At 59.5% G+C, this 26703-nt stretch overlaps 1 protein-coding gene across 1 annotated transcript in view; it reads right to left on the bottom strand.

Moving 5' to 3' along the window:
* PKD1L1 (polycystin 1 like 1, transient receptor potential channel interacting) overlaps positions 1-26703 on the bottom strand; it is a 57637-nt gene that overhangs the window by 19717 nt on the left and 11217 nt on the right. Inside the window, exons 12-35 of the mRNA XM_054726599.1 lie at positions 26095-26276; positions 25426-25647; positions 24532-24689; positions 21923-21988; positions 21660-21674; positions 19034-19189; positions 18150-18227; positions 17235-17377; positions 16639-16759; positions 15805-15916; positions 13101-13296; positions 12063-12119; positions 11455-11667; positions 10367-10591; positions 9175-9285; positions 8907-9064; positions 8163-8263; positions 7807-7996; positions 6586-6669; positions 5222-5429; positions 2915-3021; positions 2101-2320; positions 1497-1670; positions 215-347 (exon numbers count right to left, since the gene is read on the bottom strand). Of these exons, the coding sequence (XP_054582574.1) occupies positions 215-347; positions 1497-1670; positions 2101-2320; positions 2915-3021; positions 5222-5429; positions 6586-6669; positions 7807-7996; positions 8163-8263; positions 8907-9064; positions 9175-9285; positions 10367-10591; positions 11455-11667; positions 12063-12119; positions 13101-13296; positions 15805-15916; positions 16639-16759; positions 17235-17377; positions 18150-18227; positions 19034-19189; positions 21660-21674; positions 21923-21988; positions 24532-24689; positions 25426-25647; positions 26095-26276 (3430 nt within the window). The remainder of the gene's footprint in view (positions 1-214; positions 348-1496; positions 1671-2100; positions 2321-2914; positions 3022-5221; positions 5430-6585; positions 6670-7806; positions 7997-8162; positions 8264-8906; positions 9065-9174; positions 9286-10366; positions 10592-11454; positions 11668-12062; positions 12120-13100; positions 13297-15804; positions 15917-16638; positions 16760-17234; positions 17378-18149; positions 18228-19033; positions 19190-21659; positions 21675-21922; positions 21989-24531; positions 24690-25425; positions 25648-26094; positions 26277-26703) is intronic.

Here is a 26703-nt window from a genome sequence, read left to right on the forward strand (position 1 = left end):
CACCCCGCCCCCGCCCTGCACTGGGGCCTGGGGCCTGTCCCCCACAGGACCCATATGTCCTCCTGGGCTCCTCATCCCCTTCCCACCCTGGGCCTGGCCGTCTGTGGCTCAGGGGCAGGCGGGGCTGCGCTGGGTGGGGCCGCAGGCATCCTGCAGGGTGAGGACACGGTTCAGGATGGCGCCCAGGGCCTGCCCAGGACAGGGCTGCGCAGACGGGACCCGGGCACCTGGCTGAGCCTGAAGAGCAGCGACAAGAGCTGCGCCCCTGGAGAAGCCAGCAGGGTGCACAGGAAGCCCGTCCAGAAGGACCCGAGGGGGACGCTGGCCGGGCCGACACTCGGCGGGAGCTGCAGGGGCAACAGAGAAATGTCGCCCTAATCAGTGCGGCCCAGAGGTGCGGTCATTTGTCATCACAATGCAGTCCATGTGAGCATGTGCATCGTGTGTAATCACAAGGCAGTCCATGTGAGCATGTGCATCGTGTGTAATCACACGGGCAGTCCATGTGAATACATGCATCGTGCTTCACGAAGTTCTCTCTCCCTGAACCTTGGACTCCCACTTGGGAGTGAAAAAGAAATCGCCGGAAATCCTGCTTTTCTCCTGCACAACCCTGGATGCAACGAACGTTTGCTGAGCGCTCGCTTGGCGCCAGGCACCACAAGCAAAGCTGGTTGAATCCTCGCTACAATCTGACAGGAAGCCGGCCATCCCAACATGTCCCCAGCAGAACAGCAGAGAAGATCAGACAGCTGTCGGCCTTGGAGGAGGAGCCAACCTTAGGTTCTGGGCGTGGCCATCTCACCCGGTGGGTGGACACAGCTGTCCCCTCGCTGCTCAGTGAGACTTCCGACCACCTTCTCACATCCCACACACTCGCTCTTTTCCAAGAATAAGCTGCTGACCCGCCACCGTGACAGTGACCCCTGAGCCCCGGTGCCCTCTGTGGACGCTCCCGCCCCTCCCCCCGTGAGAGACCCACACCACCTTCCCGCCGCAGTGCTGAGAACGGCCGTGAGGTTGTCACGGAAGCAAATGTGACTGCTGTCCCTCCACAGCAGGGTCACTGCACTAACTGCCTGCCCCGAATCAGAGATCGCCTCTGTCTCGTGGGGACACAGACCAGAGCTGCCACTGCAAACCAGCATCCTGCAGCCAGGCATGGCCATCGGAATTCTGCTTTTCCGTCAGAGGGAATTTGAACTACTTGCCAACCTGAAACAAGTCGGGGGTTCTCACAGGACCCTCCAGGCTGCTGTCCCCTGAGCACCGGGCTGAGGGTGGCACGGGGCTCCCTCACGGCCAGTCAGCGGAGACACGGCAGCTGCCCACAGACACCCCTGGGTCCCACCAGGCCCACGTCACCCCTGGCCTTGAGCACCGGGCCCCTTCCCTGCGGTAAGCCCCTCGGAGAACCGGGAACGTCGCTAACATGAGTCAGGAAGGTGTCACTCTGCAGGCCTGGGACGCGGGGCCTCTTAAGGAAAGTGTCCCACCTGCCCGTGTCCTGTGGCGGTGACCAGGGCCGCCAGGCAGGCGTAGGCACACAGCAGGGCGAAGGCCACGCTGAGGCGCGGCGTGTGCAGGAGGCCCCGGCCCGCCGGCCGGCTGTGCACCGAGGCCCACACGTGGAGGTCCTCCAGCTGCTCTGTGAACCTGGAGCGCAGGAGCTGAAACGGAACGCAAGACCTCGCCGCACCGGGCGCTGGCACCAACAGCATGGCCGCGGCCGGGGTCTGAGAGGCAGCGGCTCCTGCTTCTGTGGCCCAGCCTGTGCACAGCCCTCAGCCACAGGATCTGCTCCACACTCCGGCACACTGGGCGTGCTGGCCTCTCCACCGGGCCTGGAGCTCTGGGACCCTGTCCCCGCCTCGCCCGTGTCTCCCTCAAGTGTCTTCACGCCCTTCTCTAGAGCCTCCTTTACAGACCCTCGCCGCGCACACCGATCGCGTCCCTCCTTGCTGGTCCCATAGCTCTGAACCCCTCACACTCGGCCCCTCCCAGCGCAGCTGAACGCACGGGAGAAAGGCCAGCTCTCCTCACCCCCCGCCCTGTGTCTGCCGTGGCTGGGGGGTCACCTGGGGACACGATGGCACCTACTTTCCAGAAGCCGAGGCCCCCATGCAGACAGGCCAGCTCCCGCTCCACGCGGCCGTCCCGCCTGCCTGCGGCCAGCCAGCACTCGGCGGGGAAGAACCAGCGCCCCCGTCCCTCGTGCAGCTCCTTCACCATCACGTGGCTGACGTACCAGGCGGGATGGGCCCCGCCGCTGTCGTGCCACAGGCGGACCTTCCGGAGCGGGCCCAGCGCGGCCGGAGTGCTGCGGACACAGCATGGCGTCAGCCAGCGGCACGGCCCACTCTCACCCTCGGGGCGGGAAGGACCCATCTACAAGCAGTGACCCAGGAGGCCCCTCGGGAACAGGCCGCATGGGGCGGTGACCCTGCGGAGCTCCCTCAGATCCAGTCTCTAACCTCATGGGTCTGTCCACGAGGAGCGTCCACAGCTGACCTATTTCAGCGAGGACACAGCCCGACCCTGAGCGTGGATGTCCAGGGGAAGGGCAGCCACCCACTTCCTGCCCGCCCTGGCTGTCCTCCTGGCAAACCACTTCACCCACCCGGCTCTGCATGCCTCGTGCCCTCGTCACCCTCGTTTGGGGTGAAACGAACTCCTTTACGCAGGTTTAGTGACAGAAAACGCATGGTTACGCATTTCCTAGCATGTAAGTCAGTCGGCCCTCTGTCCTTCCGTCTGTCCCTCACATGGACATGCTATCAGTCAACCTCAGATACACGGTGAAGACACTGTAAGCCTGTCCCCATGGAACCGCTGGTCCCTCTGGAGAGCTGGCCTGACGGCCACAACAGCCCTCACGGCTGTTTCCCAGACTCTGCGGGCGACAGTCTGACACCTGAAGACGAAGGTATGCCTGGAGTTCCGTTCAAACAGCGGCTTCTCTGGGCAGCAGAGCTCTCTGGGTTCTGACAGTCCATCTTCACCACATAGAACAATGTAGACCTCAAAACACAGACACAGGTCAGAGTTCAGTTACCGAACCCGTGACCCTAACCAGTGCTGGGCAGGGCCCCCTGCACCCTCCTCCCAGCCTTCCCCCCAGACCCCCATCCAGGAAGCCAGTGCCCCATGTGGACCTGGGACCTGGCCCGGCACAGTCCCTGCCAGGGTGGGGCAGGAAAGACCAGACGCCCCCTCGGGTCACTGGGCACATGGCTAGCTCACGTGTGGGCCCCGTGGCTGTCTCACGCGTGGGCCCGCCCTCCTCCCTCCACTCCGTGGACTGGGTGGGTGAGGGCACCATGGACACACGGGGCGTGTTCCCAGCAGCTGGGCTCACGGTTCCCAGCTGGGTGGCTTCTGTGGCACAGAAATGTACGATTCTGATGCAGCGCCACCTGCCCATCTCGCACTTGGGAAAACCCCTATTGGTTCTGTTCTTTTAAATCCTTCCCCGCCGCAAGGTGTGCATGACCTTGGAGTGACTTCTGAGTGTTTCACCTTTAAGTCTCTAGCCTTCGGAGTGCATTTCTGGGCACAGTGTGACGTGAAGGTTTCACGTTGCTTTTCCACACGGAAGCACCGTCCCTGAGCACCTCACGGCGTGACCCCTGCTCCCCTCTGGGCTGCACGGCCCCAACATGCCTGGTCTGTAGTCTGTCCCGTGCACCTGTCTGTCTGTCTCCTGACATGCAACACTGTCCTAGCCGTCCCACTCCAGCTGGCCTGGGGCCCCTCAGAGCCGGCCTGCTACCTCTGCTGGTGACACTACCCTCTAAGTCTCTGATATTCTTGTGTTTTCTTCCAGGTAAACGTTAGAATCAGCTTTTCAAGCTCCACAAAATCTGTCCTGAAGTTTTGGTTGGATTGCATGGACTTTAACCTCTTTCTGCCTGGTTTTTCACCTGTAAAATGGGTGTATTAATAGAACTCTTTCCAAAGTGTTTTGAGGTTTGGGGGGAGTAAAAAAACCCGACATAGTAAAGTCCTTGTTCCTGTTAGCTGGTGTTATCACTGTTATTAATGTTAAAGGTTAATGTGGGAGAAATGACAAGGAAAACTGGCTTTCCTGTCCATGAATAAATATTACTGTCTATTTACACTAGAGCCCGGTGCACGATATTCATGCACGTGGGGGGGGTGGGGGCTCAGCCCAGCCTGTTCCCTCTTGCAGCCCAGGAGCCCTCGCTCCTTACCGCCCGCCTCGCTGCTCCTTAGTGCTGCTCCGGAGGCGGGAGAGGCTCCTGCCACCACCGCTGTGCTTGCAGCCATGACCCCGGCTTCTGGCTGAGTGGTGCTCCCCCTGTGGGAGTGCACTGACCACCAGGGGGCAGCTCCTGCATTGAGTGTCTGCCCCCTGATGGTCTGTGTGCATCATAGGGACGGGTCATTCTGCCGTATGGTCGATCTGCATATTAGCCTTTTATTATATAGGGTTTTTTATGCATATTGTGCCGTGATGGTCTTGTGGGTGCCCAGTGTGGCCGTGATGGGAACATGTGGTCTTAGTTATGGGTCCTATGTGGTCCTTGTTGTTGCATGAAAATGCCTTTGAGGGTTTTTACTGTGAGAATAAACAAGTCATCTTTTCTGTCAGAGAACAGTTTAGGCGGCTGCCATGTTGGCCACGTGACTGGCAGCCGCCATGTTGGCCGCAGGGCTTGCAGCTCCCTGGGGGCCGCCATCTTGAAACAGCAAAGGCCAGCCCCTCCCTGTGAATTAGCCAATCGCACAAGACTGTGCGCCTGCGCTCCAATCAAGAGTGAGGGCAGGTCAGGTGCGTCAGGGACACAAGCAGCTCTCGGTGCGCGGCTCCCGGACCAGGTGCCTCCTGCAGGAGGAGAGACACTGCCTGCTGCCGGGCTCCGGGTGCTCTCCGTGTCCTACCAGGACCCCTGGATCAGGGCTCGCCTTCCTCTTACATTCACTGAACCATGTAATCCAGCAATTTTGTTAAACGTTCATATTGATTCTAATTATTTGACTGAAGAGCCTCTTACATTTTCTATGCAGACATCAGATCACCTGCCAGGAACTAATTTTCTCTCCTTCCAAACCTTAGATTCTTGTTTTGTTCGTGTCCTGTTGTCCTCCCTGGAGTTTCCAGGACAGATGGACAGACAGATGGCCACATCGGAGCCATGCACCCACACCTGCACACACACCGTCCACACCCACACGTGTCTCCCGCATGCCCAGGCACCTTTGCAGTGAAGCGGGCTGGAGCCCGGAAGCCCGTGTCCACGACGACCGCGTACAGCTGGTGACTGGGCGGGGCACTGTCTTGCAGGAAAATGTGACCCGTTTTCTTTTCCTCACGACGATCCACACGTTTGCTTTTAGTGACCAAAAGTGCATACAGAATTGTGATGGCCACAATAAAAATGCTGGGGAGCAGGTTTTCCGGGCATCTGTAAATAAAGGGGCACAGAGAGTAAAGATAAACATGTAGTCCGAGACCAGCCGATGTTCCCCACACAGGGCTAACGCATGTGCACACACACAGGGCTAACACAGGTGCAGACACACAGGGCTAACACGTGCACACACACACACACACACACACACACTGGCGAATTCACATGCACACACAGGGCTGACACGTGCACACATTCACACAGGGCTAATGCACGTGCACACACACAGGGCTTACACAGGCACACTCATGCACTGGCTAACACACATGTGCATACACATGCACACCAGCTAATTAACAAGTACATGTGCACACAGGGCAAACACATGTTCACACGTGCGTACTGCCTAACACACGTGCACACACACAGAGAAAGGGATCCCCCGGCCCAGTGGTGTCTGAAAGCACAGTGGAATCTGCTGTCCCCTGCGTCCTAGTCCCTGCCTCCTGGTGACCTCACACCACCAGCATCGGCAGCATCAGTAACTAGCGTGTTACCAACTATGGGACCCACTCACTCATCTACCCAGGAATCCACTCTTGGCTGATGAAATAGCCAGGTGGAGTCCCTAAGCATACATGTGAGGAGGAGAATGACACCCAGCACCAGGGAATGCAGACTCTGACCCCACGAATGAGGCACTGACCCCGTACGGCTTTGGCAGCCTGGTGCCTCATGTGGGAGATGGACAGACAGATGGACGAGGCAGCCGAGATCCTGCCGCCCCAGCTCGCATTCTGCTTGCCCACATTTCAGCCTGAGTACACTGAGCTATCCACACAGTGCGACAGGCAGGGGCATTTCAGATTTGCCCTGAAACGGGCCCTGCTGAGGAGCAAGGGGACTGGGACCACAAGAGAGCAGCAACCGCGGGTCCGGCCGTGTCACCACTGTGGACGCCGACCCACTGGTCAGTCACAACCGCCCAGATTCACACTGACTTCCGTGTGTCCATCTCTCTCCTGCCAGCAAGTGTGAGCAGACAGATGGACATGGACAACTAGGCAATAGTGAATAGCAATCACCTGTTAGCAGGCGGGTTCTGAAAAGCAAAACGATCCCAAGTAGCAGGTCCATGCTCTGCTGCGGACCCCGGGGCAGCCAGTGGCCGGGCAGATCAAATGGGCCTGGTCTAGAAGGCGGGACTCACCCCCGGAACTGGGAAACGTCTCTTGATTCAAAGCTGGCGTTCAGGCTTCTCCTTGCGATGGAGTAGGCGGCGAGGAGGTCGTAGCTGGGAGGGAGATGCGGTTAGTGCGCGAGTGTTCACGGGCACCCGCCTCGGGGGAAGGTGGGGAAGGTGGTTCCCGTTACGGGTTACACTCAGACCCAGTGTGAAGGGTCAGCTAGTGAGTCAGACGTGGGGCTCGGCCATCTGCGTCTGTGTGGCTTCCAAGGCCGGGACACTACTGTCCTCAGCGTGGACCTGGGCGCATTGCAGACATCTTTGTGAGGCCAGGGGACCAGAGTGCTGACATCTCCATGACAACGCCCCCCCTCCCCCCCTCCGCCCCAGTCCAGCCTCAGCCCAGGGACAGACTGTGCGCTGTGCCCGTCACGAGCACCTGCTGAAGACGGACTCTCCCAAAGTAAACCCGTGCCCCTCACTGCTCCGTGAGCAGGCCTGCTGCACTGATTCTGTGCCCTGGCTCCGAGGCGCCAGCACAGAGCCATGCAGCAGAGAGTGAACAGCTGCATTAATGTGGAAACGAACACATGACCATCCCAGGAAACACTGAGCCTGACCGCCAGCCTGAGCGAGCTCCCAGCATCGGCGCTGTGCACGGCGGAGTGGACATGAGAAGCCACGGATGGCGACCAGGCACCACACACGGGTGGTCTGGACACACTGCCTCCTCCCAGGCGGCTAGGAGATAGCCTTGTGATTCACCTTTTCTTAAGGTAACGATGATTTCTAATGTGCCTACGAGGTGTTTCTACTATAACCAAACACAGCCACGGCCTCTGACAGAACAGCCAGCTCTGCATCTGGATAAAGACTTGCTGACCGAGGGGCACGCCCGATGCTCCCGGAAATTCCTGGGCTGCTGCACAGTCGGTGTAGCGACGCATGTCCTATCGTAAAGTTCACCCTCACGACTATGCAGAGGGGCAGGCGCGGGGTCACAGGGTGGGGCGGGGAGAGCAGAGGCCCCACCCGAGGGGGGGTCATCAGCATGAGCAGGACACAGCAATCCACACGGGTCTCATCCACCCACCGACTCCTCCGTCCACCGGATGTTTGCTGAGCACCACCCCACATCCGGGGCGGGGGGGGGGGGGCAGTGAGCTCCCCTGGGGCTGCCGCGTGCAGGCCAGATGCAGGAGGGAGCAGTGCCTGCAAACCTCCGATCCCGCAGCACCGCCTCACCTGCAGTTCACCTTCCCGGGGGAAGCTGCCGGCTGCGCGGGGAGACTCTCCGGCTCCCGCTGCGGGCCCCAGAGCAGGCAGTGGACCCCCTGGAAACGCACCACGTAGCTCACGGCCTCGGCCAAGTACGTGTTGGGAGGTTCCCTGTCGTAGTCCGCATCCAACAGGGACAGGTAGCCATGGGTGTGGCCTGGAAGAGAAAATGTAAATTAAGAATCCACCTGGGGTTTGGGAAAAGGCGCGCCTGTTCCTGCAGCCGACGAGAGGCGGACGGACAGCAGCACTGCGACACCCACGCCACAGCAGGGGCGTCATCACGGGACAGAACGGAGGGCCACGGCGTCCCGTCCACCGACCTTCCAGCACAGCCGCCGGCACGGAGACGTGCGCCGTGAGCCCCTCCCAGAGGTGCAGCTGCCGCAGCAGGAAGTCAGCAGGAGTCGGCTTCTCGGAGAACCTGGGACGAGCACAGAGCCCTGAGCACAGTCTGGTCTCGGTGTCTCCTCTCCAGGCCTTTGCCAAGGCTTTTGTGCAGACACCCTCTCACCAGTGAGGCGGGCTGGGCCCCAGGCCACCACATGGCCACTGGGACTACGTGACACTCCCTGCTCCACTAAAGAATAAACACCAGCCCGGCCGGCATGGCTCAGTGGTTGAGTGCCGACCTATGAACCAGGAGGTCATAGGTTCGATTCCTGGTCAGGGCACATGCCCAGGTTTTAGGCTCGATCCCCAGTGTGGGGCGTGCAGGAGGCAGCCGATCCATGATTCTCTCTCATCATGGATGTTTCTATCTCCCTCTCCCACTTCCTTCCTCTCTGACATCAATAAAAATAGTTTTTATCAATAAAAGATTGAGTCCTGCCCAGGCGTGCACTGAGAGTCCTGGACAGGCACCTGTGCGCTCACCCACGTCCCGTCTCCCCTGCAAACGGCAGGCTGGTCCGTCTGAGGCAGCGACACCTCCTCCCTGAGCAGGCCTGTCACTCCTTCTCTTCAACAACCGCCTCACACCCGCTGCAGAGTGCAACCTCACTCACAGGAGTTCTCAGGGCGCGGCTCCTGCCCTGACCCCATTACCCGCAGCGTCAGCCACGCACCTCACCAGCAACATGACGGGGAACGCCCTGGTGGTCGGCGGGGAGAACGCCACTCGGATCTGCAGGGACTCCGGGCTGGTCGCAGAGAGCCCGGCGAAGCGGTGGACGTTCACTCTCTCCCGCAGCAGCACGAAGGTCGTTTCGTTTCTCCTGTCACCCTGTCAGCATGTGGACAACGAGCAGAATTGGCTTTCGAAAAAGTGAAGATGTCCCATGTCACCAGGGCAGCCCAAACGCAGCTGAGGGGACCGGGCGGGGCTGTCCTCACCGGGCCATCTTCCTCCCCAAACTCCACGGTCACAGGCATCCTCAGCCGTGGCCTGTGCAGGGGCCTTCGGCTGGAGCAGCAGTGCAGGGACAGGGCCAGCAGAGCGCCAACCTGGGGACACAGAGCGCCTCGCAGTGGGTGACGCCAGCCAGGCGGCGGCTACATCATCAGGGAGCACAGGGGTCACTGGCCAGAGCGGCAGGACTGGGTGGGGGGATGGCTTCATTTGCACTACTTCTTAGAGTTTGTCAGAGTATTTTATCTTTTCCTCTAAAAGCTCATACGAAAGCCACAGCTGCCGAGTGACGATGGGCAGAGGCGCAGAGGGCCCCAGCACCGAGAACGCCCGCCTGGGCGGACAGCAGATGTCCTCCTGTTCTTTTTGGTGAAGTCTTCCAAAGTCACTACAACTCCCTGGTTGACACAGCCTGTTAGCTCCTATGGGTCCTCCTAATTCATTCCCACAACCAGTGGGCTGGCTGTGTGCCATTGTTCTGAATAAACACATGAAACTTCTCGCTCTGAGGAAATCTGTTCCTGTTTCCTGGGGGGTGGGGGAAGGAAACAACGGGTCCGGTGCTTCTGGAGCCCCGGGCGCCTGGACGAAGCGCCTCCCAGATGGACACCTGCTCGCTCCACCTCCACAGGGTATGTCTCTACACAACTGCACTTTTTAGGGTGAAAACACTCACTTTAATCTCTATTTCTTTATTGCTTGTTAGTTGGGATTATTTTCATGTCTATTTCCCTAAAAGGAGGTGTGTGACTGCTGTTTAAAGTGAACGTCTTTGAACAAAACGATGAGTTTGTCATTCATGTACACTCGTCCATCAGACATTATCGGGGCCCAGGGAGCCAGGCCCTCGAGCGAGAGTCTGCACACAGAAACAGGAACATGGCGCTTGGGCCCGGCCCCAACCCCCGCGACCCGGGACGAAAGCAGACGTGAAGCCCATGTTCCCAGAGCCCAGAAACACTGGCACCTTCCTCCCCGCGTCCCCACTGGCACCTTCCTCCCCGCGTCCCCACTGGCACCTTCCTCCTCGCGTCCCCACTGGCACGCGCCCTCTGACTGGTCCCCTCTTGGCTCAACCTCCCGGGACCCAGTGGCCAGCCTTGCTGTGATGCACCCCGGCCCACTCCGCCTCTGGCTTTGATGGTGGGTCCAAGCGGCTGCACAGGAAGTGCTCACCTGGCCGGGAGCGCGTCCCTGCAGAAAGGGGCTCGTCCTGAAGAGCAGGAGCTGGCTCACGTAGCACGGGCTGGGCTCCCGCCCGGCCAGGTCTGCAGGGAGGCGCACCCGGACGGGGCCCAGGCTCTGCACGGAGCTCTGCAGGCGGTGATGCAGCCGCGCATGGGCCTCCGTCTGCCCAGCGCTCACGTGGACCTGGTGCTCGCCGCGTGAGGACAGGCAACCCTGGAACAGCACGCGTCAGACAATGACGGGCGGGATCACCTTCCGGATCAGACCCGAGAAGCGGAAACACCTGGGAAGGCCCGAGCCAGGACTGGACACCAGGCTGGGGCAGCCCTGTGATGGACGCGAGCTGCTTGCTTTTTAGATGCGTCTTCCTGAGACGCTCCGCTCACTTGTGACCACAGCTGGCTCCGTGGGTTCCTCAGGCCCCGGGGAGCCAAGTCCTTGACTCCTGCAGTGCTGGGGCTGCCAGGGCCACGAGCGCAGCGCCTTGGGCGCAGAGCAGGGAGGGCGCCAGGCGTGCAGGCGGGACATGCCTTCTAAATGTGCCGACTGTGCTCGGCTGCGGTCACTGGGCTCACATCGGACACCCGTTCCCTCATCTCCCCGCATCACACCAAGTATCAGTTACATGACCAGCAGGTCTGGGCAGGAGGGAGGATAAACAGGGACCGAGGAGACATGGAAGCTTCTGGAAGGAACCCAATCAATCCTGAGACACTGTGCTGTGGTCACTGCAGCAGGAGCACGTGAAATGACCTGGCGTCCTGGCGGCCAGGTCCGTCGGGGCTGCTTCCCACATCACCACCACCCACATCCCTCCCTGTGTCCCTCGGGGACAGGCCCCCACGTCCCACAGGGAAACCCACCAGACCTGGGATGGGACAGGAGTGACAGCCACCGCACATTCCAATACCCACGAAACACAGCCCTCACCAGGAACATCCCCAAGACCAATGCCACCAGCATCGTAGCCATTGGACCCCAGGAACCAAGTGCATTGTGGGTTTTGAGAGCAATTACTAAGCCGGTTACTGTCCTAGGGAGGAACAGCCGTTACCCAAGGAGGAGGAGGACCGTACCAGCAGCGCGTCCGCGATGGCCTGAGCACCTTCCTCCAGCAGGCGGCCCGAGCTCCTTGAGTGACCGTGGTCGGTGGCCTCCAGGACCCGGGACACGAGAAGGATGAGCTCCCGCACCTGGCCCGCATCCACCACGCAGCCTGCGGGGGGCCGGCTGGGGGCCAGCAGCGTGTGCGCGCAGTGGAGGATGAGAAGAGCGCTTGCGAGGCTCAACTGCATGGAAACAGGCAGGGGTAGAGCACCCCTCAATGGCGCACACGCCGCCTCGCCCGCCCCTCCGGGAGGGACACCATGCGCCAGGTGGGGAGGACGGGGCCAGGCCCGGGTCTGGGTCGGTGCCAGTTTCACAAGTGACAGCTCACCCTCAGAGTCCGTCCCCAGACCCGTAAAATGACCAGAGAAGAATAAGCGGCCTCTGCAAGTTAATCGAGTCCCAGGAAACGTGGCTGAGGCCGTTGTTGTTTGCGGAGGTGACTCCACATCGAAACAGTGCCTTCTGCCTGAACTGAACCCGCCTGCGGTGCTCAAGGAGCCCTCGCAGGACCCCGGAACTGCCCGAGGTCCGTGGGAGGGCAGCAGCGGGAACACACCCGGACCGAGGGACTCACCTTGTTGGGGAAGCGCAGCAGGTCCCTCAGCAGGAGGACAGAGTCGGTCGCTTCCTCCTGACCAGGAGAAACGGAAACGACAAGAAGACAAGGCAGGGAGTCAGCCGTCAGTCACAGCCGCGTAACAGCTCGCTGCGCGGGACGGAGCAGACCCCGCATGTTTGGGATCAGAGACCAAGGGAAGCTGACATGGGAGAGACCGTCACCTGGGTCCCACGTTTTCCCACTTGTGTGGCCCTCCTGCCCTGCGCCCGCTGGCTACCCCCACTCCATCAGGAGGGGACCCGAGAGCTCAGGGACCAGGAGGGCAGCAGGGGGAACTGGTCCCTGAGCCCCATGGTGACAATGGAGTGTGCCCTTAGATGTGGCTGTTGTTGCCATGGTGACAATGGAGTATGCCCTTAGATGTGGCTGTTGTTGCCATGGTAACAATGGAGTATGCCCTTAGATGTGGCTATTGTTGCCATGGTGACAATGGAGCATGCCCTTAGATGTGGTTGTTGTTGCCGTGGTGACAATGGAGCATGCCCTTAGATGTGGCTATTGTTGGCATGGTGACAATGGAGCATGCCCTTAGATGTGGCTATTGTTGCCATGGTGATGCCATGGTGACGATGGAGTAGATGCGACTGTCCTCTGTGACAGTGGCAGGACGGAGGCACAGCTGTGCTGGCAAGGACAGTGCCACAGCAGTATGTGGTCACTGCCCTGGAAGCCGCACAGAATCATAAGCCTCACTGCTGTGCCGTTGTTACCAGAGGGATCAGGTTGGGTTTACATCATTTTCTCCTACGTCCACGTGGGCCCATCTGTGGGGACATGGGCCCATCTGCGGGGACGTGGCTGACGTGGGTCTCAGTAACCAGCCCACTGGTCTGTGAGACGTGTGCGCAGGCGAGAGCCACAGCCCCGCGTCAGTGTGCGGGCCAGCCCACCAGTCTCATGATTGATGGTACCTCACAGCACGACCACTTGCTAGCGAGCCGACCAGTCTTAGTCCTGCTGAACAGACAGACCTACAGACACTCTGGGCCGTACCTGGTCCTGGGGAGCTAATCTGCATACTGAAGAAATGAACGCGTCCTGGATTCGAGACCACTGGCCACAGGAGGGGCTCCTGCCCTCCCTAGCCCAGCGACTCAGGACCCTGGTGGTCACGGCAACATAGTTCCTGACTTCCGTGTCACTCCCCATCCGTTGGAGGGTGGAGAGGTTCCTCAGGCTAGCATTGTACCTGAAGGACACAGAGCAGTTACCATGATCGTCCAACACGTTCAAAACGCTCCGGCCCACCACCCCAAGTGTGGTATCCACTACAGAAACACTTTGGGGCGGGCCTGTGCAGAGGAAACGGAAGAGACACAGGGAGGAGCCATATCAAATCCTATGAACCACCTTTATCAGAGCTGAACAGGTCCAAGAAGCCACACAGAGGGACAGACACATGGCAGGTGAAGGGAGTTAGTGCCAAGCCGGACAAGGAGACCCCAAGCTGCAGGGGCTGGTGGTCCCATAGGCAGAGGCGATGAGCAGCACCCAGACCCAAAGAGAGGCACCTGCCTTACACGGGGTGATGCACCATGGCCCCGTGTGGTTAGGCCAGGAATAGGAGTGCTTCAGGAGAAACCAATCCATGAAATACACCGTGTCAACAGACGGAAGGACAAGCCTCATGGTCATCTCAATGGGTCTAGCAGAAGCACTGACAAAATCCAACGGCCTTGCGTGATAAAATCTCCCAAACCTACGAAGGAAGGGACTTCTCCCACCTGCTAGAGGGCGTCTGTGGAGAACCTACGTCAATGTCACACACAGAGAGGCTGAGGGCTGACTGCCTCCTGCCCAGGCCTGGGGCAAGACCAGGCTCTCCGCCTCTGCCACGTCTGCTCAGCAGGAGAAAGAAGCAAGAGTGCGCAGCCTGAGAGGGAGAGTGGCAGCCTCTCTCGTCACAGGGGGCACGTCTTAGTCACAATAATCCCAAGGAGCGCTAAAGCCTGCCAGAGCTAGGGAGTGAGTGGAAGGCTGCAGGATGCACGACCCATATGTAAGTAATTATCAGTGCACACTACGGAAAACTCCAAGTAATCATGAAAACATTTGTAATAACATCAAAAAGAATAAAATACCTATGACCAATTTAACAAGAAGTTCAACGCGTGTACCCTGAAAACTGTAAGATGTGACTGAAGAAAGCAAAGATCTAAGCACATGGGAAACTTCCTGGTTAGTCGGCAGTGTTCCCAAGGTGACCTCCGGGCTCAGGAAAACCCATCAACGTGCCAGGGGCTTGTTCGTAGAAACTGACCAACTGTTACCCAGGAGGCTCAGAGGAACCAGGACCACCTGAAGGCGGCAGACCACGCTAGCGGGTTCCTGCTTCCCATTCCAAAGGTCACTTCGCAGCGAAGTAGTCGGACAGTGTGGTTCTGGTGTAAAGAGACTCGAAGGGCAATGGAATAGCGTGACAGCCCAGGAACAGACACTAACGCTTGGCCCACTGATTCCTGACAAAGGGACGGAGACAGGTCGGGGGCAGTGATCTTTCCGGCCTGTGGTGCTGGGACACTGCGTGGCTACGGGCAGAAGCGCAGGCCTGGAGCCTGACCTCGCACCACACCCCCCAGCTCCAAGGCTCAGTCCGTGAGTGAGACCGCGAGGCTCTGAGAAGAGCAGGAGTGACCGTCCTGGCCTTGGGTGGGTGGTCATTTCTCAGATGCACCACAAGCACCAGCAGCAAAAGAACAGGCTGGACTTCATCAAACTTAAAACGTTTGTGCTCAGTGACACCACATGGAAGAGAAAACCCAGCCACGGGGGAGAAACACGTGCAAGTCACTTCCCTGACGAGGGACGTCGCCAGAACACGAGGGACTCTCAGCCTCAGTCGTGGGGAGACAGCCCGGTGAAGACCACGGTGTGGGGACAGACAGCGATGACTCAAAGCCCGTGGACAGAGGCCAATACCGTCCGTCACCAGGGCCAGGCACAGTGCACCGGGCAGGCTCTGGGCTGGTGAGAGGAGACAGAGCAAGCTTGGTGGACACGACGCGGGACCCACAGGTACACGAGCAGCGCTTGGGAAAACAGTCTGGCAGGACCTCACCATGGTCAACACAGTCACAGTGAGACCCAGCAACCACGCCAGGAATCCGCGCGTGAGACATGAAAACACGTCCACATCTACACCCACAACAGCACTGTTGGTACCAGCCGTCAGCTGATGGAGCAACAAACCGTGGCACATCCACGACAAACTGTTATTCAGCACAAAGAGGAGTGAGGTCTGGCCACAAGGATGCCCCTCAGACACGTAAAGGGAGTGAGTCCGGGAAGCCAGTCACAGGAGACACCTGGGGCATCACCCCATTGACATAAAATGTCCAAATCAGCAAATCTGGGGACAGAAGTGGGCTCTCGGATGAGATCCAGGGCTGGGGCTGGAGGGAGGAAGCTGGGTGGGGGCAGGGATGGGACCACTGAGAACAAGGACTGTGGGATCGATGAAATGTCCTCAGCTGACAACTCTAAGTGTAGGAAACCCAAGGATGTGTGCACTGCAGACAAGCGAACCCCATGGTATCTCAGTGACACCCCATAAAGCGTGAGCTGTGCGAAGAAAGACGACGTGCGGTACAGCCCCAGAGCGCAAGCGGGAGCCCGTGCAGACGTCGGGGACTGGGCTGCAGGCCCAGGCGCCACCAAGTACTCCACTGAGGCGGTGGGGACACAGAGCCTCACTCACACATCCTCGCCGGGGCAGCGGTCCCCGTGGAGACGGGGCAGCACAGTCACAGCCACGGCGCAGGGCTGCGTCTGGGAGCCGTCGCCATCGGTGATCACAGTGGACACCAGGACTGGAAGGGACATGGCAGAGGTCAGCGGCCTGTGTCGGCAGAGAGACTTCGAGTGCAATGGCAACGGAGAGACGGGAGCCCAGAGGACCAGTCCCGACACTGCTAGCCCACCTGTGTGCTGGGCGGTGACGGGAGCTCCAGGGGGCAGAGCTGAGGCGACTCCCCATCGCTGTGGGGAGACCACACTCCACACCAAACAGGGCAGGGCAGGGGGTGCGTGCAGAGCCAGGAGGGAAGCAGCCCGCAGAATGGTGGGGGCAGGCAGGCGTCGTGCGGAGGGTCCGGAATGAGTCATGGCTCACACTCTCTCACTCACTGTCACTAGGCCTGTACTGCGTGCCCGCGGCAGCAAGATGCCATGGTGACCAGGACCGCCCGTGTCTCTACCTCCCTGCCTGCTCAGGACTATCTATAGTCAGGTTAAAAACGTGACGAGTGCCAGAACGGGTAAGGCCGGGAGGGGTCCGCAGACCCCGAGGTGCAAGTCCAGGCTGGTACTGCTGGAACCAGGGCCGAGGGAGGGCAGGGCTGTGGCAGGTCCAGACGAAGGCGTGGAGAACCCCACTGAAGTCGTTTATGCACAGACACGGGCATGGCAGGAAGCAGCTTTTTGGGGACGCGGGAACTCCTTCCTGTGACAGGACCAGGGTTTGTGGTGGGAGCCCTGCAGGGGAGGCGGAGCTGAGTCCTGCTCACCATCCGTCTGTCTGTCCAGGACTCACCTTGATAACCGTCCACGGGCTCCCCAGCTGGCAGTGCAAAGTAGTGCTGGGCATCTGTCCCCCGGTACAGGGTGTACTTGGAGGCGTTTCCTATCCGGTAACCAAACTCATAGCGGAAGTCCTGCGATCCGTCCCATAATGAAGGAGAGAGCACAGATGAGCAAACAGGGTTTGCCCCAGTAAGTACTCACACCCGTCCTCACTCCACCCGAGGTCAGGTACCGATGGGCTGGGGCAGGTACAAGCGGCTGTCTGTCACTCGGGGTCGTGGGCCCTCCTGCCGGGACCTGGGACAGTCACAGACACACAGAGTGGGGGGCGGGATGAGGCTGCACCTCTGCTCCCCTCTGGGGCACAGCACGTGGGCGATGGGACAGGGCATTTGTGGGAATCAGCCTCAGAGCGGGGCTGCAGTGAGAGCCAGGGTCAGGGCCTCTAAAGACGCACAGGGGGGGTCCAACACAACATGGGGCAGGAGTAGGGGGGCTGTCCACACTGACGGCCTGGTCCCCGGTCCCAGGATGCTTGCACCCCCAGTGTTTCATCAGAGAGCTGGCAACCTCGTCCTTCAGGACAGACGGGGTCTGCGTGCTCACCGGTCTCCCCGACGTGCAGAAGACGCTGAAGATGGTGTCTGCCTCGAGGCCCCGGTGGGGCTGCACCTGGCAGGCCACGTCCTGCGGAGCACGGTTGACGGTCACATACAGCTGAGCCTTCCCTAGAAAGCTGTGCCCCGAAGCTGCAGAGAGAGGGGGCGACACCTGCATGCTGGGAACTAAAGGCAGCCCCGGAGGTTCCCAAAGAGCAGACCTGAGGCGTTGGCGTTGCTGTGACCTTGACAGAACCGTGATTCTGGGGCACCCCAACCTGCTGGGTCAGACCCTGAGGGGCCAGCGATCTGTGTCAGCGCCTGCCTCGGGGGACGCTGGGCCCGGGACCCCTGCCATGCGGCACCCACTGATGCAGCACCATTTGTCGGGTGCCCGCTCGCTGGGGCAGCCGTGCCCGAGGCCCCGAGAGAGCAGTGGACGGACGAGACCTGGGAGCCAGACAACAGCCTCGCCGGCAGAACCCACACCCAGCACACCAGACCCCTCCACTCCCGCTTGCGTGCGGCCTCGTCCGGGAACATGCAAGTGTGGCTGCTGACTCTCCAGCACTGACAGGGTTTCCATTTGGCTTCTATTAGCTGCACTGATACTGTAAGTATTTCCTGTGATGCCACACAGCATCCAAAATCAATGTCGTAAATAAATATTCCCTAAAATGCACAACTAACTGCTGCTTCCCGATGACTAAACATTTCACCTTCCATTTTCTGCTATTGTTAACCACCCTGAAATGATCCTTCTCAGGCAGGAAGTTGTCTTTTACTTTCGATGTCTTTTTCTTGAGATAAATTACAGGCACGAGCTACATGTGTTAAATTGTGTAACACTTTGAGGACGCTGACCCTCATCCTAAGAGTAGGCACGCTGCTCAGCTCCCCGCCAGGCCCAGGTGCCACCTACCCACCACTGCTTGTAGGACGTACGTCTCTCCAGGGCGCAGTGAGTACGGCTTCACTGTCACCGTCTGTCCCGTGATCCCTACGGAAAAGGAGGGGCAGGGACCACTCGTCAGGGCGCCCGGAGGGCAGCAGGTCAGACACACCCTTCCTCGGCCACTGCGGCTGAAGGAGGCAGTCAAAGAGGTCCCACCAACCCCGCCTGTCCCACCTGGAAATGCCATGTTTGTTCGTTACCCCAGCCCCCTTGTTACAGAGCACAAAGCTCATCTCTGCTCCTGCTCAACAGAGTCAAACTGAGCCCGGTCCAGGGCCGGTCAGAAAGGCCCTCGCCTCCCAGACAAGGAGAGGACTCTGGGAAGAACGCTGTCCATGTATTTTGAGGCATCCCTAAACCGAGTGTATCCCTTTCAAACAACCTCCTAGTGTCTGCAGGGGCCCCCGGGAGGGACTCCTGGACCCGAGTGAGACTGCTGACCCTGGGGCCTGAGATCTCAAAGAGAGAGGCTCACTCAGCCGCCGCCACACTTCTCGGGCAGCGTCCTGCACTCAGTCTGCAGACCGGGCGCCCACACCCCAGCAGGCGCGCCCACACCCTGGGAGGTGCGCACACCCCCCGGCACGCATACAGGATGCGTGCACGAGGGGGGCGGCACTGTCCTCTGCGTCTGTGCCTGCTCAGCAGCCTCTTCCCCTTACTTTGCAAAGGGTGGGGGAGGGGTGGAGACACCTGCAGGCTGGAGCCTGGGCCTGTGGCCACTGAGGGACGAGTACAACTAAAGAGGCATCGTGACCTCCCGTCTGTCTCTAGTCCAAGGGGAAGGCACGGGAGAAATGGGGGAGGGGAGGCTGCAACTGCTAAGGTTCCAGGCGGAGGGGCGCTGATACCGGACGCGGTGTAGCCCTGGAAAACAGCTCGGCTCACGGGGGACTTGGGCCAGTCGACCAGGAGTGTGGGCCAGGCACTGGCGGTAGGGAGGAAGGGGCCCACCAGGTTGTCCCCATCCCCACGGCTCTCGTCCTCACTGGCACCGGGTCCCGACGCTGAGAGGTGCATGCTGGTCCCTAGGAAGACACGCCAGGTCAGGGGTGGCTGAGACCAAGGTGGCCATGGTCTCCTTAAAGTGCTAATGGCTCAAGGCTGAGGTCAGTGCTGTCCACTCTCTCTGGACCCGACCCGCTTGTCTAAACGTCTCCGACTGCACATAGGACGAATGTCGTCCCGCACGATCAGTGGCTCCGTGGCATTTACTCAGCTCATGCTCTCAGAGCCCAGGAGTGAGTCTACGGGAACACCACGGCAGACAGAGCGGGCCCTGCCACGTGGACGTCTAGGTGAGGGTGTCGGGAAACACTCGAGGAAACACACCGATGAGCAGAACGTGGCCAGTGACGCGAGTGCCCTGGGGAAGACAGAGCAGGCGCACAGAGGGGCTGGGACGGGCTGTTCTAGGGCCGGGTGGGCAGGCCCGGGGGAGAGGCCCAGACAGAAGGGAATGGGCTTTGGGAAAAGCTGCTCAGGGAGGGTCTGGGTGTGGCTGAAGGGGGAGCGGGGAGGAGGAGATGAGACCTCAGCTCCCTCCGTCGTCCCCTGTGTGGGCCCTGGGAGGCAGGCCGGCGGGATGTGCTGGGCTGGGTGTGTGAGGTGACCGGGCCGCGGGGCTGGGCAGAGAGACAGTGTCTGCATGTCCAGCGGGGGAGGGTGCTGGGCTTGCTCAGGAAACGCCGACTTCAGACTCCAAACAAATGTCGTTAAACAAGGTGAAATGATAAAGTGGATCCATGTTGGGGATAAAGGACTGAACCATCAGGAGTGACTTGTGAATGCAGGCCTTTTCCTCACTCAACGTTATCTATGAAGTGCCTGCTGGGAGTGTGAAGCGAGCCCTCACAGCCCTGGGGGTGCAGAAGGAGCGTGAGGTGGCCGGAGGAACCAGCATCCAGGCAGATCAGGGGGACAGCCAAAGAGCACAGCACAGTGAGTCATAAACAAAGTGCTCACTGGCCACCCATCTGGTCATGCGGTAGACAAGTCGCTCTCACTCACTCATTATTCATTCAACAAACCCACTGTTCACTGTGGTGCATCATGAAGCATCTGTACATGGGCTGGATGAACCCTCCCTCCTGCTCATTCACTGTCACGAGAACATGCTCGCTGAGGCCAATACAAGTGTGCAGCTGCCTTGGAAACCTTCCCTTCCCAGACAAGAAAGAGCTAAAGGAGTTCATCACCAACAAACTGGGATTACAAGAAACTTAAAGGGACTTCTTTAAAAGAAGAAGGAAAAAAAGATCAAAACTATAAATAATAAAATGGCGACAATTACATGTCTGTCAGCAATCACTAGGTGTACATGGATCAAATGCTCTGACCAAAAGATGTAGGATGGTGAATAGATAAGAAAGCAAGACCCTTACATGTGCTGCCTACAAGAGACCCACTCAGATCCAAAGGTGCAGGCTGGGAGTCCAGGGTGGAAAAGATATTTCATGGAAATGGGAACTTAAAAAGTGGGGCAGCAGTAACTATATCAGGACATTTAAAGTGAAGGCCCAAGAGATAAAGAAGGACCAGCAAGCCTACTTCTGGGTGCTTCTCTGAAGAAACTCTAAACACTATTCTAAACGACATGTACGCCCCTGTGGCCACTGCAGTGCTATTTACAGTAGCCAAGGCAGGCAAGCAACCTGAGTGCCCAGCAGCAGACGAGCATATGGATGGACTATGACTCCGCCGTAGGAAAGGGTGAAGTCTTGTCACGTGTGACAGCATGGAGGGACCTACAGGGTACTGTGTGGAGTGAAATAAGTCAGACAGAGAAAGATAAATACCATATAATTTCAACTATATGTGGAATCTAAAAAGCAAAATAAATGAACAGAAAGACTCACAGAGAACAGACTGGTGGTTGCCAGAGGAGAGTGGTTGGGGGATGGCTAAAGAAGGCGAAGGGATTGAGAAGCACAGATTGGCCCTGGCCGGTGTGGCTCAGTGGATAGAGCATCAGCCTGTGGACTTAAGGGTTCCAGGTTTGATTCCGGTCAAGGGCACATGCCCAGGTTGCGGGCTCGATCCCCAGTGGGGGCATGTAGGAGGCCGATCAATGATTCTCTCTCATCATTGATGTTTCTATCTCTCTCTCCCTTTCTCTTCCTCTCTGAAATCAATAAAAATATATTTTTTTAAAAGAGAAGCACAGATGGGCTGCTACAAAGTAGTCACAGGGCTGTGAAGTACAGCATAGGAAATATAGTCAATAATATTGTAATAGCTATGAATGGTGCCGGGTGGGTACTGGAAATATCAGGGGGACCACTTAGTAAAATATATAAATGTCTAATCACTGTGGTGTACACCTGAAATTAATGTCACATCCTCTGTCAACTAAAATTGAAAATAAAAATTATTTTAAAACAAGAAAGTTGCCTGGGGAGCAGAGTAGAGAGACAGAAAGAGCCCAGGGACAGTGGGATGGGGAGAGGGGCCTCCCAGAGAGGAATCAGAGCCGACCCAGGAAGGAGGAAGCTGTGAGGCAAGGACTTGGGAAGGGCGCCCAGGGAGGCATGTTGGCAGGTGCCAGCCCATGTCTGAGGATTGGGGGGGGAGGGGGGGCAGTGTCTGGGCCTGGGCTCCCCAGCATGTGAGCTAGAAACAGGGCCAGACCGTGTCACCCACAGGAGCGCAGACTCCCCTCGGCCTCGGAGCACAGGGAGGGCGCATGGACCTGGGTTTCAGAGGAGAGGAGGGGCCAGCAGGAGGGAGAGCAGACTCACAGGCAGCCGGCTGCCTTCCTCTCGAGGGCACCGCTTCTTGGACGTCACTGTAATAGGCTTCAAAGTCTGCGTGAAGGACAGATAAGAGCGTTTCACGTGAACCAGACTCCCCGGAAATGCACAGGACCCCGAGGGAGCACACACATCGCCCTGGGCCACCTCAGGGCCTCTGCTCTGTGGGTACAAAACCCCCAGAGGCCAGGCCCAGCACATGATAACAGTGGGGAGGCAGTCAGTCCCGCCCCCCCAGCAGGTAGGGCTCCATGTGGTTGGTTGGGGGGATGCCGAGGCCCAGAACTGTCCTCCTGGGGCCTCACTCTTGTCTCACACGGGAGACACCGACAGGAGTGTCCGGCTGCCACTGTCACCTTGCTGTCCCCAGGCACTTCCCTCCTACATTTGAGGGGTTCATGGAGGCTCTCCCACAAACGATCCCGAGGCTGGGACTCTGGGGTACAAGCCTTTGCCAGGGCACAGGACCATGACCCTGAGCGGCCACGTTGGATGGCGTCAGGGAGGGACAGGAGGGGCAGGTGAGTGCTGGGCCAGAGCCTGGATCACTGACAACGAAAGTCTCTCAGCTTCTAGGCACCAAAATAGTTCCTGTCCCACCTGAAAGCGGGGACACAGGGCACCCGTGGTCATTAGGGAGGATGAAGGGGTGGTGTGGGCAGAGCGATGGCTCAGCCAACTATCCCGGGTCCCGTTAGAGAGGAACACCAGGCCTGGAGGGCACCTCCAGGGCAAGGGCAGGTACCAGTGAGGGGACAGCACTTACCAGGGGGGTGAGGGGTCGGGCTCCCTGGGGACCCCTCGTCCCAGGGATCCCCTTCTGGGGCCGCAGGGTCAACAGCAGTGGGAACTTGGGGTGCAGGGACCGTGGACTCCGCAGAGGCTCTCCCCATGGCTGAGAGGTCAGCCCGGCCCAGGGTCCAGGGCCACGGCTTCCGTGTGAACGGCACAGGCGTGACGTGGGGCTCTGCCCTGCGTGGCCCCGGGGACAGTGGGTAGGACTCAGAAAGCTTCGACCCAGACCCCAATCCTGAGGAGCCCAGCAGCCCCACGGCTCTGCAAAAGGGAACTTGAACAAAGAAGACATTTGGCTTCTCTAAGTGTGCAGACTCCATGAGCACGTTCTGTCCTAAACAACCCGCCACCACGTGAAAACTGCACTTACAGGTGTCATGGGCAGACCGGCTGCTGGGAGGCTGGCCCGTCCGTTTCCCCTGCGGTTCACCTCCCGCAGACCCGGGCTAACAAGAGGGCCACCGAGAGGGTCCCGCCACACACTCTGCACCCACTGGGGTGTTCACAAGGATTCTAGAAACTTCTGGGCACATGGAGCCTCTCCTAACCCACATTCACCTGTCAATCAGCGTCTCATGCCACAGAGTGCTGGCAGGACTTACAAAACAGGATCAAGAACAAGGAACGGCTTTGCAAGGACGGGAAAGCAGAGCCCACAGCGACGTCAGCGCTCCCTGTCGCCACGTGAGTCAGATTCTGTGAGAACAGGGCTGGGCCACCCCCGTGAGGACGAGCGCCCGCCCTGTAGACAGTGCAGCCACGCGGTGACCCCCGCGCCCTGGGACACTGAACACAGGCGTGGCTTCAGACCCACACAGTCACCGGCCAGATGGCACGTGACCCTCCGTGTCTTCCTGTCCCTTCAGCACGGGGGCCACTCCCAGTATGTGAGCTTCTCGTGGCCCGTGGAGCCGAGGAAACATAAACATGCGAGGAGTGTGGGAGGCACAGCCCTGCTGAGGGCCACGCAGCCAGCTCGGGACATAGCCCCTCTGTTGTCCGGTCCACGTGGCCCTGCCACGACATCACCCCAGGCCCAAAGCCAGGATCCCGCCACCCACAGGCCACGCCCGCCTCCAGGGCTGTGTTCCCACATGTGACTTCTCGGGACTTCACCTCCTTGCAAAGTCTTAGGACCAACATTTTCCACCCAAGAAAACAGTGTCAGAGCAGGGCTCCCATCACAGCCGGTGTGCGGAGCGAGGCCCACCGTCCAGGCTCCTCTGCTGGTCCCACGTGCAGCCCTGAGGACTGCAGGAGGGGAGGGACAATGGCCCCAGCAGAGTGGCCGGGGCGCATGCTATTTCAGAGCGCTCAGTGCGTTTGTAAACCAGGAGAGCTGCCCCAGCGGGTACGGCGCAGCGCTGGCTGCCCCAGGCTGAGAGCAGCATCTGAGGCTCGTCGTCTCGGCTGTCACCACTGCCCACCCAAGTGTGAAGCCAGGAGGGACTGGGGACGAATAGCTCATGGCCAAGACCAGACACGCTGGGTCAAACAAATGAGATCTCACACATTTTTAGCAATCTCAAATAACCGCTCAGCTGACAAAGCCACGCATCACGTGCCCTGGCTGGCTCAGCTCAGCGGATAGAGCATCGGCCCGTGGACTGAAGGGGTCCGGGTTTGATTCTGGTCAAGGGCACATACCTCGGTTGCAGGCTCAATCCCCAGCCCAGGTCAGGTGTGTGCAGGAGGCAACCAGTTGATGTGCCTCTCACATCCATGTTTCTCTCTGTCTCTCCCTCTCCCTTCCACTCTCTCTCTAAAAAAGTAAAATAAAAACAAAGCTATGCAGTCTGTACCTTCCTCTCTGTCCCTTCCTGTCGCGTTGACCAAAAAGAGGTCCCAGGAGTAAGAGAGGGCCGCCTCCCCGCAGTCTTCACAGGCCGCCCGCAGCGAAAGCTCCTCGTTCCAGTTCACAGGGACGCCCCGGAATGTCCCCCAGGAGATGTGCACGCGCCTGCAATGTGCAATCGGGTCGGAGTTACAGAAAACAGGCCGAGATGCTCTGGCCGCATCTTCCAGGTCAGGTTTGCTCAGATCACCTGGTCCCAGGCAGCAGATGCACCCTCACCCCACCGAGCTCAGGGAGGCTGAGCGCTTCCTCCCAGAAGCCCTCTGGAGCTCGCCCAGCCCAGGCTGTGACCACGAGGTGTTTTCACACAAGTCACTGCCCAGACCCCTGCAGGGTCCAGTGACGGAAGCCACCCTGCCAGGTGTCCTGAGGAGTGAGGGCATGAGGTGGCACCCTCCCACCTCCCCCGCCCACCAGGAGGCCAGGGCAGCCGTGGCACACGCCGACCTGCATTCAGGGGCTGGGGCTGGGCGTGGCCCTCGGTGCCCGTGGCCTCCATGCTGCAGAGCTCTGAGCTCTCTCTGCCCTGCAGTCACACTCAGCTGACAGGTGCCTCCCCGCGTGGGTCCATGGTGCCCAGTGGCGCCTGGAGGCCAGGGCAGAGGCCCTGACACACTCAGCCTCTTCGCGCCCTCGGCCCTGGGCCCTGGAGCTAACCCCCGTCTCCGGGCAGCTGCTGGGATGTGAGGGCACCTCCCCCTCGGAGCCCCACTGTCAGCACAACTGGTCGGTGTCTGAACCCACCTCCCACGTGCACAGTGGGTTTCTTTGCTGGCTCCCACCCCCAGCCTGGCCTGGGGCACCCAGATGGGCATTGTGGGGACAGCAGGGCAGCTGGCACCTGAGCGCCATGTCGGGGAGGGTGGACAGGAACACCTGCGCCTCGGAAGAGTTCCGGCCATGGCTGGACACCATCAGTGTCACAAGAAACTGGTCGTAGCCACTGCTGAGAGAGTCCGCTGCGAAGGACAGGGTGGGCGCCCCGGCCTCCAGACGGCGTGCAGAGGGCCCAGCGAAGCAGGGGCGCCCGGGGGCACTGGCTGGGGCGCATGCCCAGTGATACCTGTGGGGAAGCGATGGAGGGGCCAGTTAGCGACCACGGTGTCACCAAGTGGCTTTCCTGGGGGCCTGCCGGGAGCAGCAGCTGGTTCTCATGGATGCAGGTCCCAGCTTACCGACAGGGACGGTGTCCGTGGAGGGTCTGTGCTCAGGGCTAACAGTGTGGACAGTGTCCATGGCGGGACACTGGGTCAGGCACCCGGGGATGGGAGTGGGTGGAGATGAAGGCTTCAGCCCAGGGACCCACTACATAGAGGCTCGTGTTTATTTCTGCCCCTTTCCAAAGTTCCCTTATATTGTGATCCCAAATGAAACACCACTTTGATTAATAAAAGTATAAATCCTTACAACTGTGTAGATTATGGCTCAGCGCCCCTGAGTTGAGTGTGGAGAGGGCAGAGGAGGAGAAAGGCTGGGACGAGAAGAGGGGCCCCACAGCCCCAGTGCTCACCTGAGAGTGGCCCCGGGCCTGTCGGGGTCGTAGGACAGGGACCCCCTGAGGACCATGGTAGACGAGGGGGTCCTGGGGATGAACAGGTGCGTGCCCTCGGAGATCACGCTGACAGGCGCCCGGGCACGCACCTCCACTCCCACGCAGTAGTTGCTGTGCACGGGACTGCCTCGCACCTGCACCTGGAACGTGGGTGACAAGGGGGCGTCAGTGAGGCAGGCAGGGTGCCCACTGGAGACAGAGGGGCTGGGTGACAGGAGCAGGAGGCCCACTGGGGACAGAGGCTGGATTCTGGGAGGAGGAGGCCCACTGGGGACAGAGGGGCTGGGTGACAGGAGCAGGAGCATTTTCCTCTCCATGTCTGTGTTAACATGAAGCTGGGGTTCTGGGTCTGGGGACATAAGAACACCCCAACCATTCCTGGCTTGTAACCTGCTCTGCCGACAGTAAATTTTCCCATGTGTTGGATTTTGTTTAGCGTACCCTTGCTTAAGCTCCCTCTCTAAACCCCAAACACATCATGGCCTAAAGGAATGCCAGGGATTTAAGAGATCCCTCCTCTGGGACAGACCAGTCCAGGTCCCCGGGTCTCTGAGGCTGATGGGAAGG

Source organism: Eptesicus fuscus, chromosome 14, assembly GCF_027574615.1.
Source record: "Eptesicus fuscus isolate TK198812 chromosome 14, DD_ASM_mEF_20220401, whole genome shotgun sequence".
Lineage (NCBI taxonomy): Eukaryota > Metazoa > Chordata > Mammalia > Chiroptera > Vespertilionidae > Eptesicus > Eptesicus fuscus.